This window comes from Dunckerocampus dactyliophorus, chromosome 8 (assembly GCF_027744805.1).
Source record: "Dunckerocampus dactyliophorus isolate RoL2022-P2 chromosome 8, RoL_Ddac_1.1, whole genome shotgun sequence".
Lineage (NCBI taxonomy): Eukaryota > Metazoa > Chordata > Actinopteri > Syngnathiformes > Syngnathidae > Dunckerocampus > Dunckerocampus dactyliophorus.
In genome coordinates this window covers 1,467,857-1,488,760 of record NC_072826.1, presented here as the reverse complement: position 1 = coordinate 1,488,760, position 20,904 = coordinate 1,467,857, and the positions used below count along the sequence as shown (strand labels likewise).

Sequence of the window (20,904 nt, the reverse complement as noted above, 5' to 3'; positions counted from 1 at the left end):
TTTCTCTCTCCTGTGGGGTTGCGTCTTCTCCAACATGAACTTCTCCCCTCGCAGTTTGTACAGCCTGATCCCAAGGCACTCGCCGGGGTTTCATTGTGATAGAAGTGATGGGAATGAGTTTCCTTGTGACCGTCCTCTGCCTTCATTTCTGACAGATTAGAATGGAAACAAGCTTGGTTGATTTTAGGCAAATTGTGATTGATTTCTGTCACGTATAATGCCTCGTTGTCCTCTGACTCTACACATGAAGGGACAGTCACATTAGCCCGTGTGGATAACGGGGTCAATTCCAAGTATGTAGCTGTTCTTTTTTCACCTCTTACATGCCTGTCACCATTCATTGCATTGTTTTTCTTCAATAAACACTTCCCTTGAGGGATTACAATCAGTGTAATAACTAAAAATAAAAAAAATAAAAACATCTCTTTATGTATTCTCAAGCAGCAAAGGAAAACTATGCTAAAAAGGGGATTAGACATGCTGGAAAGTACTTATCTGTACGCCCTAGTCCCCATTTGCATGCATAGCCCTTCATAAAAGAGGGTGAAAACTAACAATTATTGTCCTTTTGCCAAAATTCCTATATTCTTAATTATGAGATAATTTAATGCTCTGTATTATTTGTTGAACAATCACCAAATAAGAGATAATAATCAGTATTTAATTAGAGACTTAAAGACTTAATTCCATCCATTCATTACTGGCTTTCTTAGTGTTCTTCAGTAAATACAATACGATAAGAATCAGTATTTAATTAGAAACTTAAATACTTAATTCTATCCATTCGTTATCCATTTGCTGAATCTCTTCAGCCAATGCCGCATATCACCAAATAAATACGCGCCAAGAATCAAAATGTATCACGTTCAGTTAGTTTACTGGTTATAACGACATTTCAGGATGGTTTTTTGCCATCAGACGTTTCATGCTTTTATACCTTCTTCACGTTTTTGAACAGTGAAGTTCTTGTCACCTTCCACGTTTGTGCCTGCCTTGACGCTTGCTCTGTACTCTTTCCCAGCTCCCGATGCTGGGCGGAGTAACTAAGTACGCCGGAACGACAGCATCAGTAATCAGTGCCGTGACTCCAGGAAGACGTCGGCTTGTATCTTTTGTTATGTGGAGTGTTCACGTTTCCGTTCGCCTCCAGTATCTTGTATTGGCCTGGCCTTCATCATCAGCTCTGATTGCGGTTGCTAGTTCCTATCCTATCGAATGTGTTTAACTCCTGCTAGCATCTTCCTGGAGTGCCTCGTTACTCTGAGCTACTTCCTTTTTTATATTTTACCCATCTTGGTGTTTTTTGCCGTGGAGTTAGCCCTTTGTTAAAATGATCCTGGACTGCCTCCCTTTTGCTTGTTTGTACTTTTTTTTTGCTGTAGTCTATTTGGCTCTGTGTGTGTGCTTTATTACAATTCTTTTCATTTTTACTCACTGTCTTTCTCTGCTTGTGAGGTCCAAACCAACACCAAAAAGTCACAGAACTACCCGGCCAGAAACACGGACCCTGTGGAGTCAGAGGCACTTCGCCAGGAGCTCTCCTCCCACGGCAAACCAGTGGGCCATCATGAGCAGATGCTGCGGGAGTTAACGGACATTATCCGCAGGCTCTCACGCAGCATGTGAGTGCTGGGAACCTGGATGGATCGGGTTTTCTACCACATGTTAGCTGCAGCTCCAGTACCGGTCGCTGATGCAGTGCCTGTCTCTGCTCTTGCGCCGCCCGCCACCAAACCCCCACAGAAACCACCACCACTAGGGGTACGCGTACCCCTGGTTGGTCTAGGACCAGCCGGGACCCCCTGTAACAGTCGATCTGTTGAGTGGGGTACAAGCGGCAGTCAATCATAATCACCGATAAGAAATGAACTTGGCCTCACCTTGACAAGTTAAAATCCATTCTTCAACCTTCAGCACCACCTATTCAGAGATTGAGTTGAACGTATGAACATATCTCACCCTGAATGTATCATTCAAACCCTTTTTGAATTAACTCATTCAATACCAAAGACGTATTGACAGGTTTTTATAAACCCGAACGCCCGATCACAAAGGCGTAACTGCACACTAATGGACGTCACCTCTTTTGAAAAATGGCTGGGATGAATGAGTTCAATGAAATGAATTCCCATGATGAGTGAATGTAGACTTTTCAGCACAACTGTCCATGTTTAGTACTCATAGTAGTCATGGGCAGAAAGGCCTGAGCTGGCGCAGATACAAGCCCCAAATGTTCTTGCTGTGAGGTGGGAGTGCTATCCACCAGTCTACTTTGACACTAGCACGATACCGTGACCTCAACATATTCTGTTCATGCTCTTTCCCAAAGAAAGAGTTTCAAGGATGTATTATGTAACAAAGATTGCCTTCAGGCTAGAAAAATGTACAAAGACGTGAATCCAGCGTGACCCAGGATTTCACTGACCGTTGCAGCAGCCCAGGCTTGGCGCAATCGAAATTCAGCAAGCGCATCTATGTATAAATGAATCCAATTAATCCGCTAATATCCCCCCCGGAGTTGCCATAATATGGACATTAACAAGGCTCATCTATTGTGACGCGTCCCTCTTAGCTGTTTTCTAGGTGGCTCGTTTATGCCCGGAGATCCGGAATGCTTCCTGACAGGTGTTTTTCACCATTCATATTAACAAAGTCAATTTGAATATAATACTGTCACCTCCCATAAGAGCTGCTCCCGAAACACACGTTTGTCCTCCACTAAATAGGTTTCCAATCCTCCCTCATATAATGCATGTAAATTACCCCGTCCCATTTACTGAACAATATCAAATGTGACAGAGAGGCATTTAATCATATCGGGGAATATTTGTTCACCACGCGCACAAAACTACTCCAACATTTGATGATGATGGAAAGGGAGCGAGGGTGTCAAATAAACCCAGACTACCTCATAAGGCGATGCACATAACGGCGGCGTCACTCTGAGGTGAGAACGCCTTTCCTTGCAGCTTGATTGAAAAATCACACACTCCGCAATCATCCGCTCTCACATCAGCTTTCGACATGCCCCTGATTGGCGGAGGGTGGAGGGGGTGACAGTATCATTCCAGTAGCCCGAAAATGGTTAAGATTGTGTGAGATACACACAGTTGATGAAGACACAGAAGGGAATGTGTTTATATTATAATCCAGACGTATATTCCTCTGAATAAACAGAATCCAAGGCAGGTTGCCTCCATAAAGGAGAGTTAGTGTGTTCAACGTGGGGGAAGAGTGAGGAGCAATGTGCACTCAAAGCTCTCCTCCGCATTCTCGACTGCTGCTGACTTCCTAGCATTCATAATACATGACGGCTGTCTTTTATAATTCAACAGAGGAGACAGAGAAGTCTTGATGTAGGTGATGAACATACGACAGGGTTGGACCTCATTTTCCTCCTCATGAAGCCATAACGGGTGCATCCTTGTAAATGTAACATTTAATATTCAGTATACATCATCATTGGCTGTTTTCAATGAATTAAATGACCTACAAATCAGATTTTAGAGCAGGATGTAGCAAAGGAGAGGGAGGCATATTTATTAGGGCTGTCAAAAATAACACGTTAATGGTGGTAACAAATGTATTTAATTGATGGTTACAATTTTGACCGAAATTAACACATAATAACACATTAAAGTGTGATTCAAATGTCATCTGTTAGCTTGATTTAACATTTCAGTTCATTTGGAGCTGTTGACACAAATATATATACAAGTATATAACATATTTATAATATATATATATATATATATATATATATATATATATACTACAAATATATACAGTATAATCATGTTCTGTCATTTATCTTTCTGTTGATAAAATGTAGTAAAAATGGGCATATTCTATTCATATTCATATTTATATTCATATTTCACATCGGTGCAAATGGTGATTGATCACGATTAATTCATTTGAAAATGGTATTTAATCTGATTACAGTGTTCCCTCGTTTATTGCGAGGGTAGGTTCCCAAAATAGCCCGCAATAAGTGAAACCCGCGAAGTAGACCATACCTTTTTTTAAGGCTGTAAAAGCCCTCACCATACACTTTGTACACTTTTCTCAGACAGGCAATAACATTTTCTCACATTTCTCCCGTTTAAACACTCTAAAAAAAGACTTTTAATGATCAACCTTAATGACCAACTCAAGAAATTAAGTCACTCACGAGTATTTCACTCGTTTTTGTCCTGGCGCCGTTCCGCTGTACTGTAGCGTTTTTGTATCCTTGTTAAAACATATCGCTGCAGACGAACCAAAGATTCATTTACAAATTAGCAAGCAAGCAAGCTAGCGATGACACAGGAGACGTGGCAGGACGGCATGAAGGAGATTGATTGACAATGGTCTACAGCCAATCAGGATGCAGAAAACAATGGGCGGTGCAGACAGACAAGAGAGGGAAGAGATAGACACTCAACTTCCCACAATGCTACTCTTCTTAAAGGGCCAGGCTCGGCCTGTAACAGCGTTCATGAGCTGTAATAAAAAAAAAAAGGAAGCACTAAAAAAAATCTGCAAAACAGGAAATCTGCGAAAGGTGAACCACAATAGAGCGAGGGAACACTGTACACATCTTTATCATTTTAGCATTTGGCAGCCTGATATTATAAGTCATCTCTTTTCGTACATCCCAACCATTTTTCAAAAGACAACCCCTTTCAGTAGCGGCCATTTTAGACAATTTTGACCGATCTTTCAAGGCACACAGAATATTGTGTTCTATGGTTATATAAACATGGAACCCACCAAAAGAAACATTAACATTAACTTGCACTGCATGGAGTCAGCCATGGATGGCGAGTTGGAACAGTAGCTCTAAATGATCAGTCATCGATAGTGGAAGCACTATCGTGAAAAAACAGAGTTCTCCTCCCATTCTGTGTGGAAGTGGTGCATTTTTGGCTTCCTACTTTGTCCTTCTTCCCCACTTAGGTTCAAATCCTTTCCTAAGAAGGAATAAATTGGAGGCTAACTCATTGGCTCGGTAGCTTGCTATGCTTAAAGTGGCGGCCATCTCGTGTCCCTGCAGAGATCCCATAGCCTGAGCGTAAGAGTTGCACAATGCGGTGTAAACAAAGATAGCAGTAATGCTGCAGGGTCCATTATTTTACACGTGTACATGTATGCATTTCAGACTGGCTGCCCTGCATGTCAATCAAGTGACAAACATCATGAGGATGGATGACAGGCGCACGTCAATCTGTTTTTTCATGCCTTGCAATCGACCCACATTTGAGATACAACAAGGAACTTAGTTATTATCTCTTAATATCACTTATAATGTCTACTATACTACGTGATACGCGTGTAAGGGTGGCTACAGGGGTGTTATTTTATGTCTACAGGGCTCCAATAGCGGTAAAGACTGTATTTAGAAGGTCAAACTTATCACGGTGGGGTCTGGAACCAATTAGCCGTGATCAATGAGGGACGACTGTATACTCTTCTTATGAGACAAAAGTTATATAGAGTGGATTTTCACCAATACAGCGTCAAAAACCAAGCAGCAGTCACAGCCCAAAGAATGCATGCTTTCGTTTGGACGGTTGCAAAGCGTTGAAGTCCACTTTCACTGTGAGTGAAGAGCGTGATCTTGCCCACATTTGAATACCTAATTGCAGGATTTACTGCATTCTGGTTTGGGCAAATAATTAGATCCCGGTATAGATGCACATCCATATCAATATGAAACATGAGGTGAAAATGGAGTCCCTGAGGGCAGCATAAGAAGATCAGGAATCCTATAAATCTATACAAGAAGGCTGACGACGAAGGTCAAAGCAGAGCAAGTAACAATAACAAATTAACTAGGCAACCTCAGTGAAAAGCGGGTCACTGTGAGGACATAGTTCAATAAAAATGTCACCAAGCCCCCCGCAAACGAGAGCAGGTGATAACACTACTGTATTCCCAATGGAAATGGAACAGAAAATCAGCACAGACTGGAGGCACTCTATCCAAAGCACTTTATACCCAGCTCACATTCATTTTTAATGAAGTATAATAAGTCACAGCACCAGAGCAGAAATGCAATCCCCACTGCAGATGATCTAACAACATGAGGTCGCTTTCTACACAGACTATCCTCTGATGATACTAGAGTCGGTGAGGGAGGGTGCAGAGTGATTTCAACACCTCACCAAACACACATGGTGACCAGGCTGTCTCACTTGTAAAGACAACGCTGCTCTTTAGGACTTAGGAAAGGAAGGAAAGGAGGCGGCTTCTTCAAAAATGTGTAACTGTTGGTGTTGGCGTCTATTTTTGTATTAATGCTGTTTACATTTTCACATCACAAGACCAAGACGACACTTAACAGTTGAATGGCGAGGCTTCAAACAGCATGGGATGCAGGCTGGGTTGCATTGCGGAGGGATTTTTCAGCTTTCAGATGTGCATCGCACGGCGGTATGGAAGTGGAGCTCACTCCCATGCGCCTGCCCCCGGGAGACTTCACCTTTGTTGATGGCTGGTATTTAACTACCAAATAAACGCATGACGCAAAAGACACTGAAATGCGCACCCTTACTGGCTAAATATATCAGCCATGACGTAAATTGTCAACACCGATCTCTTCCATGTATGAGGTGTGTTATGAAACGGAACCGGTGATGGCGGGTGGTTGAAAGTGATGCACATTTTATGAGAGTCAATAGAACCGCTCTGTGATCAAGTGAGCGGACAAGTCAGAATATCTACGTAGGTTGATCTGACAAATGTTTAAGTAAAGTTCATCAAAAGTAGAATTACTACAGCTTCTGCTTGGACATCAACAAGTAGCAAGCAGCTGTTTAACACCGGTGGAAAAAACAGCCACACGTCACTCGCTGACGCTGGGAACACCAAGGTAGGTTAGATTGCAGGACTATGCCTCGAGCACTGCCACCTCCAAACGACTGTGTTATCATTCATAGTAGCCATGCCATAGTTCTCAGTCTGACTGGCTTGCGGCTGCTCTGTTTTTAGATGTAGCTGTTCTCCAAACTAGAAACCTCTTCATGTTTTAATCGACACCCCAACTCAATAAAGGCAAGAGCAACCTTAAAAAAAGGAACTATAAACACGTGTTTTGTGTTAACATTTTTGGCTTTCTGGAATGGATTAATTGGATTTATATTATTATTATTATTATTAAAAATTGGGTTAGTGACGCTCACCAAGGTCATTCATCTAACCATATAGTCTTGCTGTGGTCTGTTTGAACAGCCAGTGAGAGAGAAGTGAAAAGGAAAGAAAACAGGAATTACCTTTAACTGTGATGCTTCCCGTGCTGGTGGCCACACCAAACTGGTTCCTTGCCATGCACGTGTATGGGCCGCCATCTGATTTGGTTATGTTCCATATGCGAAGGTTGCCATTATCCAGAATGGAAACCCTGTGGTCAAAGTATACAAATGACGTGTTAAAAAAGTCATTCAACTACGAGTGCAGGCTTACTACGTAGTGTACTGGATAGACTGCTCTGGAATGTCCTGTGCAGTGAGAACAGCACCCACGCAAAACATGGGGTTGGAAGTTGACAGGGTGATACTATCAGAGGCAAGGCAGGACAGATGTGTGAAGTTTAACACCGCCCTGTGGTGTTGAAAGCAATTGCCGCTCGTCGGAAGCATTACACGTCTCACCAGAACCTGTCAGCATGCACCAATTTTGAAACATCTCTGCATGAAAGAGGCTTATAACAAATGTTGCTATAGACACACGTTGTAAAAATACGTCCTTTTGGGAAATATAACACGGTTCTAATAACATTTTTTACAAATGACCAAATGAGAAATGGGTCTGTGGCTTTATTTGTAAATAATGCAACACACGACTTTAAGAGAAAGGAGAAGAGTGGCTCCATGCCCTTTATACAATGACCACAAGTGCTTCCACAAAGGTCAAAGAGGCTGGAAAAAAAGTTGACATTTTCTTAATAAGAGGAAGAAAAAGAAAAAAAAGTGCCCTTAAAAACAGAACAAAAGTACTGTGGGAAATCAAACATGATTTTCCATCCATTCATCCATTTTCTTTACTGCTTGTCCTCATTCCGGTCACGGGCGAGCTGGAGACGTCCCGTTTACGCTCACATTCACACCTATGAACCATTTCCAGCAGGGGCGTCAAGGGGCCTCGTTTTCACCGTGGGCCACTTCGCAGCTATGGTGACCCTCAGAGGGCCACCTGTAATCTCCTCACGGTATTATAACAATTTTGATTACTATCACTTTCACTTTGACTTTTCATCTATCATATAATTTCAATAATAATAATAATTCATGATAAAATGAATGATTAATTCACAAATTATACAAAATAAGCTTTTCAAATTGGATTTGACAAAAAAATTACTTTTCTGTCAAAATCGGCACCAACCAAACAAAAAAATATAATTTAAAATGATTGTTGAATTAATATAAAATATATTTACATAGGTAAAAACAATAACATACATAAAATAATATTTTTTTAATTAAAATAATAAAATAAGAGAAACATATAATATACCTGCATTAAAAAGTCAAACAAATAAAAATATTCATAAAAATAATTTTAAAAAAATACATACTGTATGTACTGTATATACAAATATATATATATATATATATATATATATATATATATATATATATATATATATATATATTTTAAATAATATTAAAATAATAAAATAAAATAAGTATCTCCTTGACGGGCATTACTCCAAGCTTTCACGGGCGACATAAAATGCTTGAGTTTGATCCTGCAGTCTCCAATTAAGCTAACATGCATGTTTTGGGGGATGTGGGAGGAAACCACAGCAACCTGACAAAACCCATGAAATCACAGGGAACATGCAAACTGCACATTGAGATGTTCCAACAGAGATCCTAACTGTGAGACAGACTTGCTAACCACTACTCCACCGTGCTGCCGCAAGCAGGATTTGAATGGGCTACAATGTATGTATGTATGTGACTTACATACGTGTTTAATTTGATATGCACTGACCCAGAACAACCTCACACTTCAAATGAGCATGTGCACACCTCCATGCAGGCACACTCTTAAGTAGAAGTTACAATAATTGGTGATCAACTGCATGGTAATGGGATGAATCCTCTCTCGGTCATTGCCCTGGCAGGCCCTGATCACCTACCTGATGGTGTGTTTGTGGCAACGGTGGACCAGCCTGGACACATTTAATGAATCGTAATCCATCACAGATAGAAGGAAGCTTTTATCTACATTAAGCAGGGATGTAAATCTCTGTGGTAAATGATTCGATGCACATGGAGATACACGGGTCAAGATACGATTCAAAAACGATATCATTTAAAAACACAATGATCTGATACGATTTGATGCATTGTACAAACAATACGATTCAACGGCTACATTTGTCGATGTCGACGTTCATCTTACATTATTGAAATAAAGAAGCCAATTCTATAAAAGTGGCATTCTTACAGTATTTTCAAACCCCCCAAGCATGCTGTAAGGGAGGGGTCCCCGACCACCTGGCCATGGGAAATGTTCAGGTGCAAAAAAAACAAAAACACTTAAAAAGAATTATCAATAACTACGTCAAATTTGATGTAAAGGGATATCAATTTTGGAAACATGGGCCATTATTTTATTCAAACAATAATATACAATTAGAAATACCACAGTTTTTGCATGTTTAATGAGAGCGGCGACTTGTCCCAGTTTGTCCAACGGTCCTCAAACGCACCTTCTGTCTTCAACTCCACCTGCTAGTAACTAGCTCGTATCTAAGATGCACTCGTTAGTCGGGACACTCGCATGCCAAGGTACCACTGTATAAATTAGAATAAAAAAACTACCTGCACTGCTCCAGCAGTTTCTCCAGCTGAGTCCAGCAATTCCCAGCGACGATAGATACCAAGAACTTTGGTCTTGTCGAGAGAGCCATCTGCCAGTGCTTTGAAGCTCAACCTACCACGCAAAATACCCTTTTCTTTGTCGGTTTATCTCAATATTTGTTCCCGCTTGTGGCTCAACATCCATCGCAACGCCGCTGCGTTTTCTTTACGGTGTGGGCGTTAATCGCGCGTCCAGAAAAAATAGTGCCATTCGAGGGAATTTCACGTTAAATTTGACAGCCTTAATTATAATATTATAAAACAAAACTGAAATCACAAACACAATGTCAGCTCACTAACACTGTCAGCCAACAGACTGCTAGCTCCTCCCCCAACCCTGTGAGCATTAGTTAGGGGCTTCTCTCTTTTCCTGTTTGTGTCCTTTTAAACAGCCCCCTTTAGCCCTACTTCCCCCCTACTTCTTGTATAGATAACCTTTGGTTTGCTTCCAAAGAGCCATGGAAGGCATGCACAGACCAACTCATTTTACAGACAGCCACTGGTTGCTGGTGGTTACCCTGCTTACCAGATGTTGGTGATACACCAGAAGAAGGAGTTGTTGACCTGCAGAGTACTTATCTCCAGTTTGTATCACACAAAAAGCCCATAACTATCATGGGTTAAACACAAAAGAAGCAGTTGGCAACCTGGACAATCTGACTACCATCTCCACTTGCCAGCGACTGACCAGACGATGGCCAATGGTGATGATCTACAACATCCTAGATGCGTCTGCATTTGTTTTGTGGACCCATCTCAATCCTATATCGTTTGAATGTTCTTGAGAAGCTATGAATGCTTAATGTGCAGCTGGAGTGAAAGGAACGGGTGTCGTAACCTTTGTCAGACAGCAGCAGGGCTGACACTCATGGCCCATGCCATCAGCAACACGAAGACCACCGCGGCAACGTCCTCCTCAGCCAGCCCTGCCTCAACATCCACCAGCACATGTCCACAGAAAGACAAGATCAGGTAACATAACCTTTGATTTTCAAGAATTCTCTTGAGGTTCACCTGACCATTTCACTATCACTATCATTTTCACTCTCAAATGGAAGGTTTACTTTAAAAAGAAAGATCCTCTTCATGGAAGCCAAACAAGGTAACCAAAAATAAAATTGTTGCTTTGACACAGTTGGTTGGCTGATTTAAGACATGGGGCAAAACGGACCAGTTAACGTAAGCGATAATAGCGTAAAGCTAACACAAGTTGAGTGTTAATTCAGTGTCATTTTCACGGATTATTATGCAGACGTTGTTATGCATGTTGAATACAGACAGAAGATGTTTTTGTCAATGTACAATGTACAGCAAAATGTGTCTCTGCATTTAACCCGTGCTCTTGGCCCGGTCACTGAAGCATCCATGTGTGGGCGACACTGGATGCAATGTGGGTGAAGTGTCTTTGCCCAAGGACACAACAGTAGTAACTGGGAAGCGGGAACTCGCCGGTTGCTGGACCTCCATGCCGGAAGTCAAACGTTCCGCTGTACGTCCCGCACGTACGTCATCAAACATCAGTTATCCTGTGGACTTTGTCATCAGTAAGAAAAGTGATTTAACTCGATCGAGTTAGTCGAAATGCTCACAGCAATATTTCAATACCACTAAATGCCTTGCATTTGGGCATTGTGATCTCTAATCCGCAACCGCCTTACCCTCCGGGACAAAATAGCTTCCATGTGACTTGCACACCATGCATCTTGTAAGAGGAGGGGCGCAGGCTGAACAATGAATCATATGTCAATCTCAAGCCCATTCTTGGCTTTTCCCTGCATTGTCTTCCTTTTTTGGAATGTATGGGTACGCTTCAGCGGCCGTTTGTCTGGGTAAGTGTTCGTTATTTTATCCTGAAAGTAATGGAAGAGCAGTCGAGGTCAAATAAAGTCGAAGTCAGTCAGGGCGCGCCTGTGGTGAATAAGAGATGGAGGCTCGACCACATTTCATTCTCTCTTCCCTGCTGCGGACAACATGTCTGTGCAGTCGGACCATTACACAAGGAGACATTTCCTACCTACATCCTGAGATGCTAGCAAAGGGGCAGGTATCAATAATTCACAGGTGAGATGAAGTGAAGTGCCTCCCCTTTCATCCCTGCTCCACACAGGAATATTGCTCCTATGAAAGTGATGATTTTAAACAGGGTGGCACAGCCTAATGAAAAACACAGGTGTGTATTTTGGGGGAGATGAAGCCTCTGAGGACGGTGGCTGTGCAGCGTGGATCCACCTTGCAATGTGACAAGATGAAAGAGACAAATAACATCAGCCACATAGCGGCCATTATCCTGGCGACTGTGAAGTGGAAATCACAGGAAAAGGCCGACTCCGAATTTAAAAGCCTGTTTTTGTTATTTCAGTAAATTCTCTTTCAGATGTTAACAGATGCAGCCGTGCCTTTTCGGTCTAAAAAAGATACTTGAAACCCTTGATTTGATGGTTCACTTGACATATTTTGTCTTTGATCCGTTTAATACAATTCTACACGGGGAAAAGAAATTGTCACAATTCCAATGAATCCCAAAAAGGCTTCAATTTTGCGTGTTGAGCAGAGAGCCTTCTGAAGCCTCCTGTTCAAATACAGGGGAGCCTCTGTTTCCGTCAATAATCTGTTCCAAAACCGAAACATGCAAACATCCAAAAACCAAATACATTTCTCCCATAAGAAATAATGTAATCCCATGAATCCATTCACTAAAAAATATTAAGACAAAACACATTTTATCGAGAATAATTTTGGTTTTACATGCAGAACACAAAGCCAAAAACACCTAAAACGATGAATGACATGGAGAAATGAACATTTAACTGGGGTCCGGGCCGTCCTGTTGTTTTTTGTTTTTAGAAAGTTCTGAAGGTTTTCATTGTTTTTCATTGAGCCACTCTGCTGCATACGCTGCAGTGTGGGGGGGGGGGTTTGAATTAGTTTTGCCAAAAAGCCACAAAAAGCAAAGGAAAAGCAACACGTCACCCAACACTTGTCAAGTTGAAGTCTCGTAAAATTGGGGACGTCAAGCACAACGGCGGTGCAAATTCCCAAGTTCTTGCGACTTTAGAAGGTACATTTTTCCAGAAAATATTGTTTACATTCCAAAATGTACCAAGCATTTGACCTCAAGTTCCTGTGTCGTTCTGTTTATGGGATCTTTTTGGGGGGGGAAAATTTGTGTCTTTGCTTACAAACTTAACTTTAAAGAGCGGACAGTTCGAGCTGTACACTTGTTCACTTGAACTTTATTGTAATCTTCTTTAATCTTTAATTTTAATCTAATCAGCAGGTTTGCACAGGCCCGGCTCACTTGTGTCTCCATTAAACCGCTCCCCTGAGACCTGTGTTAAAGGTTCCCACCCTTACATTACAATCGCTAGCTTGTTACGCTACGACTCCTCATTCGAATTCAATAGTGTTTCTTTAGCTTGCAGCTCGTTTGGGCACATTATGCATACTAGTCAGACAAAAACCCACACATTTCTTGTGATAATTTGCATCGAAAACCAAATCATATGAAAACCAGAGGGTATGAAACCCAGGAACCACCGTAGTGGAATAGTGTTTGCTACTAACCTACCAACCCGCCAATCCAACTGAAGACCAGGAGTGTACTCAAAAGTATTCAAGATGCCAACAATATGCATAATCACAGATTTGGACGTTGAAAGCAGGGCTGTGTTTGAATTCTTAGTGGCTCCGTTGTGCCCTGGCTGGCTGACACTGTGGCCGCAGAGTGCAGGCCTGTATATGTGTCGACTTAATTAACCCAGGCTTGTGAAAATAGAGGTTAAGATTCCATCAGTGGAATTACTCAGCCATGACACGGCAGGAAGCAAGATCGTCAGAAGCTTATAGGTGAGTTCACTGACTAATTAGTCTCAGCTAAAGCCTCCGACACAATGATTCTTGCATCAGTGCGCATACACACAGCTTGCTCCACTCGCGACAGCATCAACCGTTCTCTCTTCCAAAACACCGGTTATCTAAATGTAAGGAGCGAGCGCGACAGGAATATTAAAAAAAAGCATTGTTGGGAATGTGTGTCATTCTATTTGCCGCACAGATAAGGTGCGGTGTGTCTGTGTACGATTTCCAAACCTGACAGACAGCCATCGACCGACCTGCAGGAGATGTTTCTAATCATAATTGTATCAAAACGTCAGTGTTTCCAACAATGCTGGAGGCGACACGCAGAAATAGACTAGGTCACCATATCCTTTGAGCTGTGACAAAGGGTGGCGCCCAACTTCAGATGTCGATCTCTGCTCTTGAATACTTTAAAATCCCTGAATTGTACTGGAGGTCTGAGATAAATTGAATGCCCGCCCCCTCCTACGGTTCCACATTGTGTCTGTCAGGAGCATAAATCAAGCCCGACTGTGTGGTATAGACCTGAGACGCTAGAACCTGCAGAGCTCAACGCTATGACAACACAGCCTCTCACATGACTACTTAAAGCAGGCTTACAACAAAAGGCTCATTCTGTTACATTGTAAAGCTGTCAACAACAAGGTTAAAGGCCAATTAGAGTAAGCATACTCTGGGTTTTACCGTTGTTGCACTTTTAGTAAACACAGACGTGGGCTGACGCATGGAAAATAAATAAAGAAATAAGAGAGACACGGACCTTTACTTGAGACAAGTCTTCAATACACGTGTAATTGATATTGATTTCTGCTATGCCCAACTGTACCAGTGCCTCATCCTGTCACACGGATCATTAGCTGCAACGAATGATCACAGCATTACCGCGAGGAGCTCTGATGGGAAATGATTTGCATTAAGTCATAGTTGACATGCAGAGCTGACTTAAATAAATGTAACTTTAGTGGTTTAGTGCTAATTATGACAACTGTGAAACTTGCATTGATTACATTAATTCACTAATCACTTCCACTCATCCATGATTCCATTTGATTGGACCAATATTAGTTAGAATTATGCACTGACATATGCTTGTATTTCTGCTAACACACACATTAACTCATTTAATACCAAAGGCGTAGTTATACGTTTTTATAAACCCGAACGCCCGAGCCCAACAACTTATTTACACGTCTTTTATGTTTCTTTGTACGAGAGGCAAAGAGGTGATGACGCAACTCTCCACTAATGCATTTCACTTCAGAGCACGTTTAAGCCATAAAAACGGCCACAAGGTGGCAGAAGTGCATTTGATAATCTTTGAATGGAAGAATCACACATGACAGGAAGGAGGAAGTGAGAGAGCATGGAGGAGTGTAGAGTGCAGAAGGTTACCCATTGTAGGGAAATGTTAGCGCATGCACGCGCACGTTCCGTTCCAAATGTGAAAATTGTAAATACTTCATGGAGTTATATTTGTAAATCATATTATTTGTAAATAAATAGCTATTTTGATGTAAAACGGCCACTTTTTTGTGTTGTTTATGTTGGTATAGTTGTTTAGATTTATGAGTTGTCACAAAAGCAAAAAATATTTGTGCCATAGTGAAAACTTGAAATGCATCTTTTCACAAAAAGACGTTTTTCTCCCTTTTTTAGTCGGGAACTGATATTTTCCTGAAACGTACCTATGTTCTACTGCTGATTACTACAGTAAAGAACGGAAAAAGGTAGAAACAAACTTTTTTTCTAAGGAAAGACGGGAGTCTAATCTTTCTTTTGGTAGGTTTATACTTGTAGCAATAGAACACAATATGCTGTGTGCATGGAAAGATCAGTCAAAATCGTCTAAAATGGGCGCTGCTGAAGGGGTTGTCTTTTGAAAAATGGCTGGGATTAAATGAGTTCATGCTTTTCTATGCATCCCTGCCTCCCAGGCCGCTTGCCTCCAAAACAAGTCCTCCACATGCTTATCACCTGATTCAAATAGCCTTGGGTGTGTTTTCATGTGAGTCTGCCCTTCATCATCGCTGTCCCTCACAGGAGGAGATCTGCACTCTCGTCGCACGTGTGTTTTCCTCTATTAACTAACATTTTAGCGTGAATAGTCAAAACATTTCCTCTAGAAGCCATCTGTTCAAGTTGTATTGATTTGTCTCCTTGCATGCACGTTTTATTACATTGTACCTCTCGTTATTCTCAAAGAACTTGTCTTGTCTCGTCTATTTTGGAGGTAGCACCAGATTTACACTTGGTAGATAACAAATTATAACAACTTTTGCGTGTAACAAAGTGCTCAACATTTTCATAATAAGGGTTTAGTTTGTAGGGCAATACAGGGTCACCCCTCCCTACCCAGAGTACTACGTCAGCCTGAAGCAGGAGAGAAAAACTAACTTGACACCTGCACACCTGTCAGTCAAAAGAAGGTGTCATGGTACAGCTGCTGCCATGTAAGCCAGACGGTGTGGGTTTGATCCCAACCCTGGACAGTTTTTGTATTTTTCTGTTAATTTAATTATTTAGAAATAAAAATCATTTCCTGAACAATTTGTTCCCCAACTATTGGTATTACTCCAAAACACGCAAATAAATTCAGACAAGTCGAATAGTATACAGCAGAAGTAGCTTTTAATGGGTCGGTTAGGTCCCAGAGGGTGAACACAGGTGCCCATGATGTGACTTTTTTTCCAAAGAGAATCCATGGGAATTTTCTGGAATTCATAGCGGAATTCCAGGCGGCACCCCTGTTCATGATGTATTCAAATTCTGCCGAGGGCCCCAGTTTGGGCTTTTAGCAACATAATATGATTACACTTTAACGTGGAATAAATATAAATGCTGGACCAAAGAAGAAAATATGGAAATGTAGACAAAACTAATGCCAGAAAGAACATAACTGGGACCTAAACACACAAATATTACCATTTGTCTGTCATTCCCAAATACAGCAGAGCAACTGCTCAATAGAGATGGGCCGTACAAACTGAGCTACGACCAGGTGTAGGGCGGGGGTGTCCAAACTACGCCCCACAGGCCACAGCCCGTATCAAAGTCTAACATTATAATTGACTTATAGGGATAGTTAGACTTTTTAGACTTTTTGGCATGAAGTTGTATGACACCCCCATCGGCACTGTGGTCCATTAACAGCAACTTACCCCCCCACTTGGTCTCCTTGGTCGCAGCTAAGCGGAACTATGGTCTTCATCACAGAAATCTGACCACAACTGGACTTAGGAGACCAAGTGGGGGTAAGTTGCTGATGGGGATGTCATACAACTTCATGTCAAAAAATCCAAACTATCCCTTTAATTGTTTTGTACTTCTTCGTTTAAACACTAGGTGGAGCTACTGTCCTGAACAAGGCGGCGTCGCCACGAGGAAAATGATCACAGAATCAAATTGTTCGGGTCAACCAGAAATGGTAGAACCAAAGCCACGCAAGATTGCAAGCGAGAAGTACGCGTGGCGGCTGAATCAGTGGACGACATTACAGGGGAAGGCGTGCCGAGTCCGGATGTTGAAAGATCAGTCAAAATCGTCTAAAACTGCCTTTTGAAAAATGGCTGGGCGTGAATGAGTTCATTTAGACAAGGGGTGCCCAAAGCGCAGTCTGGGGGCCATTAGCGCCCTGCAGCTTGTTTTTTATTGGGACGCAGCACTTGGTAGAAATACAAAAAATAAAAATTTGAAAAAGTGCAAAACAGGGCAGGCACTATGACACGATGTAACGAGACAGGCTGGAATGTTGACACTGTTGACAAATAATAACAGAGCTTTGTCTGTAATACTCTATGCTTTGTTTAACCTTTTTACAAAATATATAAAAAAAATATACAAACATCAAAGCAGCCCCCGCATCCTTCGACTTTTCAGTATGGTGGAAGTTTGGACACCCCGGGTGTGGGGTTTGGTACCTTACACAACCACACACTGACAGTAACCGAGATGCAAACTACTTGCAATTTGACTGCAGTGGGACTAAAACTGTGACCCCCCAGGACCTCGTCTGTGTGATTAATCTGAGTGAATTTCATTTCTTTTTTACTTTCATTTGGTCGTTTGTTTGTGTTCATCCTCTTGTGTCAACTGCCTCTTTTGCTTCCTCCTTGGCAGGATTTGAGCCAAACTAATGCTTTATTAAATTGGCCCTGAGGAGAATAGGATGGAAGGAAAGCATTAATCCTCCTCTTTATGAAATGCTCAATCAGCAATAGTGTCGATTACCAAGTGAGGGACCTTTTTCATACCAATAGTACAAAAAATGAGTCATTACACCGCTTTATTAATAGCCTTTTTTCTTCTGGGAAGTCATTACGATGCCTTTCTATTAAAGGGTAAAACATTTAGGCCTCAATATTCATAATACGAAGATTTACAATAAATTAATAACATTAGTGTATAAGGCCTCACAATAACAGACAACCTCCTGGCTAAAAATGGAAGCGTAAACAAACCATCAAGGACTAAACAAAGTGTAAGACCGTACCATTTTATAGGGTACAGTATCTTAAAGACGCAGGCTCATGGTGAATGTCCTAATTCCCACTAGTGGAAAATCACGTGATTGCGTTGGTAATTGTCTTGCAAGGTGAAGAGAGTTTATCAGCCCGAGCCACAGAGGGTTTGTGAATGTACTTGCAGAGGATCCTTTAATTACAAATTGCTCTCCTACTTCGCAGATATTCATCTCTCTTCGTGTGCTGAGGTATTCCTTTAGGAATAAAGAGTGCACATGTTTCACAGGAAATTGTCAGAGGAACCAAGATGGATTACTCTTGCTGTGCTGGTGGATTCTCACTTTGAAAAATGATATCGGCCAACGTCTCACAGATAAAAATAATCCCAGCGAGCGGCACGAGGGAAGCAGGCTGACCTAATCTCAGCAAACATCTCACAACTAATTTGATCCGGTTTGTAAGAGCTGAGTTTAGTTAGTCAGCACATGGTTCTCTACAAAAACACGCCACCCTTCATTCCCCGATATGCAAACAGTCGACATAACTAACTACAATGCAATGCCTGCACATGGCCGAACAAGCCGTAATGCAGTCACGGCAATTACAAAGTGAGTGCTAACTGCCACGTAGAGCAAGCTTATTTTTAAAAATCTGATTTTCATCGTACGGTTGTGTCATGTTTGTATTTGTGACGGGGTACAGTAGGGGTGTCAGGAGGCTCGATACGCCAGAGGCGAGATGAAATTTCACATCACTTTTAAGAAAAGTCCAATGAAAAAATCAAAAAAAATATGTCAATATATTGTAATCTACTAGTCTACCAGAGCTCAGTACGTTCATACCGTTGTTCTATGGAAGAAACGCGCCAAGGTGCTGAAACCAACGCACACGGTGAACCCTCTTCCTGCCTGTTTGGGGGCGGGAGACGAGGAAAACACACACACATTCACATGGCGATATATAGAGGCAGGCAAAATGACCAAGTTGATTTTCATTTATTGTGTGGTTAATTAATTAATTTATGATGTCCCAGGCCTGGTGTCCACAAGATATTTTTTTTTGAACAAAAAATCTTGAGATGAGATCTAGTGGCACCCCTAGTGTACAGCACCTCCTGCAGCCATTGTTGTTTTTTCAGGTGTTCTATGAATAAAGTTGATTGACTGAGTACGGTCAGAAGCTGACATCATTAGTTCCATCTATAAAATCCATATATCCACATGTAAAAACAGGCCTGTGACCTGAAGTACGACACTGAAACATACCAATATGATGTCTGACCCTTGTTACCTCAAGCAAACCTCAACTCAAATAAAACACACTGAAATCGAACGCCCCAACAGTCATAAAGCTCTGAAACATTTGCCTAAAAAGGGAGAAATCTTTTGAAGGACTCATGCAGACTGCTATCTATTTCTGCAAGTTTACACTGCTTGTTTCTATTCAAAGCTGACGCTGTGAGTGCATGACTGCTGCCCCTTCTGTGCATGTTACACAGCAATCAGCCATCCATCCATTCATTTTCTTAAACTTGGGAGCCATAATGGAGGCTAAAGTTAAAAAGTTAACTAAAAACAACAAAAAGTGACGTTGTCCTTTGTCCTGGGTGAGTACGTATTACTCCACAGCATACGCAGCTCGTTGCCTTTTTCTTTTTGTAGAGTGTTAACAATTGATGGCAACCATGAAACGTAACATAGAACATCCCGGACCACCTGTATGTTCATCGCTGTGATTATTTCTACCGGCTAGCAGCAAACTAATTCTGACACGTTTTGCTAAGTAAAACATTTAATCTGCTACACCAACGTGTTTGCTAGCGGGCACCCATAAACGGCGGTGTCTGCAGCTGCCAGCACCACTAATCCTCAGTTTGCTCCCATTTGTACTCATGGGAGACGTCTAAGCCATATGGCTACGGCCGAGGAGGAGAGCTGTTGGCAGAGGTAACATAAAACGCAACAGTCATCTGTCCACAGCAGAGCTTTTGAGGGTTTTTCTCCAAGAAAAGTAATAAACAAGTCCTTCTGGACGCATCTGCTGTCAATGTTAGGCCGAGCATTGCTCGTACTCACTGGAAACCTCCACTGAGAGGCAGAACTCCACTCCACAAGCAGATGTTCCATGAGACTCCAAATGCAACGAGAGATTTGATGAGAATAACAAGCGTGTAAGAGCGAGGAAACGGATCACTTTTACGAATACATTTCTTCACATGCAGCGTTAATTTGCCGTACTTTGGTCGTTTTAAGCGTTACTGGAACTTCCTTCCTGGACGCAGGAATTTCACATAGCAGCATAGAAAACTCAAACACACAAATGCAGCAGCTCCATTATGTAGCGTTACCTTTCCGTAGTGGCCTGACGCATCACGAGCACGGCCCTCTGTGCGAGTGTGTGGTGAAGCCAGTCGCTAGCTGGCTAGTCGCTAGCCGGTGTGGTGTGGTGAGGTGTCACTGAGCCAGTAACGTAGTTCTTCGGCGTAACAATGTTAAGAGCAATAATAATAACAATGTCGCTGTAGCTTGGTTAATATGCAGGTCACGTAAATGTAGCACTGTTAGCAGTTTTTGGAGGATTTTTCATAGTTGCATCCCATTATGTGCGTTCCCAGCTGCCTCTTTTTAGCTGTTTTCATATCTTTAGAAAGCACAGAACACAGACAGACGTGTTTGTTCATGTCTCACATCAGAATTGCGGACGATGGACAAAATTCCCCAAAAAGTGCA

At 41.8% G+C, this 20,904-nt stretch overlaps 1 protein-coding gene across 3 annotated transcripts in view; it reads right to left on the bottom strand.

Moving 5' to 3' along the window:
- Positions 1–20,904, bottom strand: part of LOC129186123 (contactin-4-like) — a 140,340-nt gene that overhangs the window by 16,570 nt on the left and 102,866 nt on the right. For all 3 annotated transcript variants that reach the window (XM_054784030.1, XM_054784032.1, XM_054784031.1), the window contains exon 12: positions 7,257–7,384. In XM_054784030.1, coding sequence (XP_054640005.1) covers positions 7,257–7,384 — 128 coding nt within the window. The remainder of the gene's footprint in view (positions 1–7,256; positions 7,385–20,904) is intronic.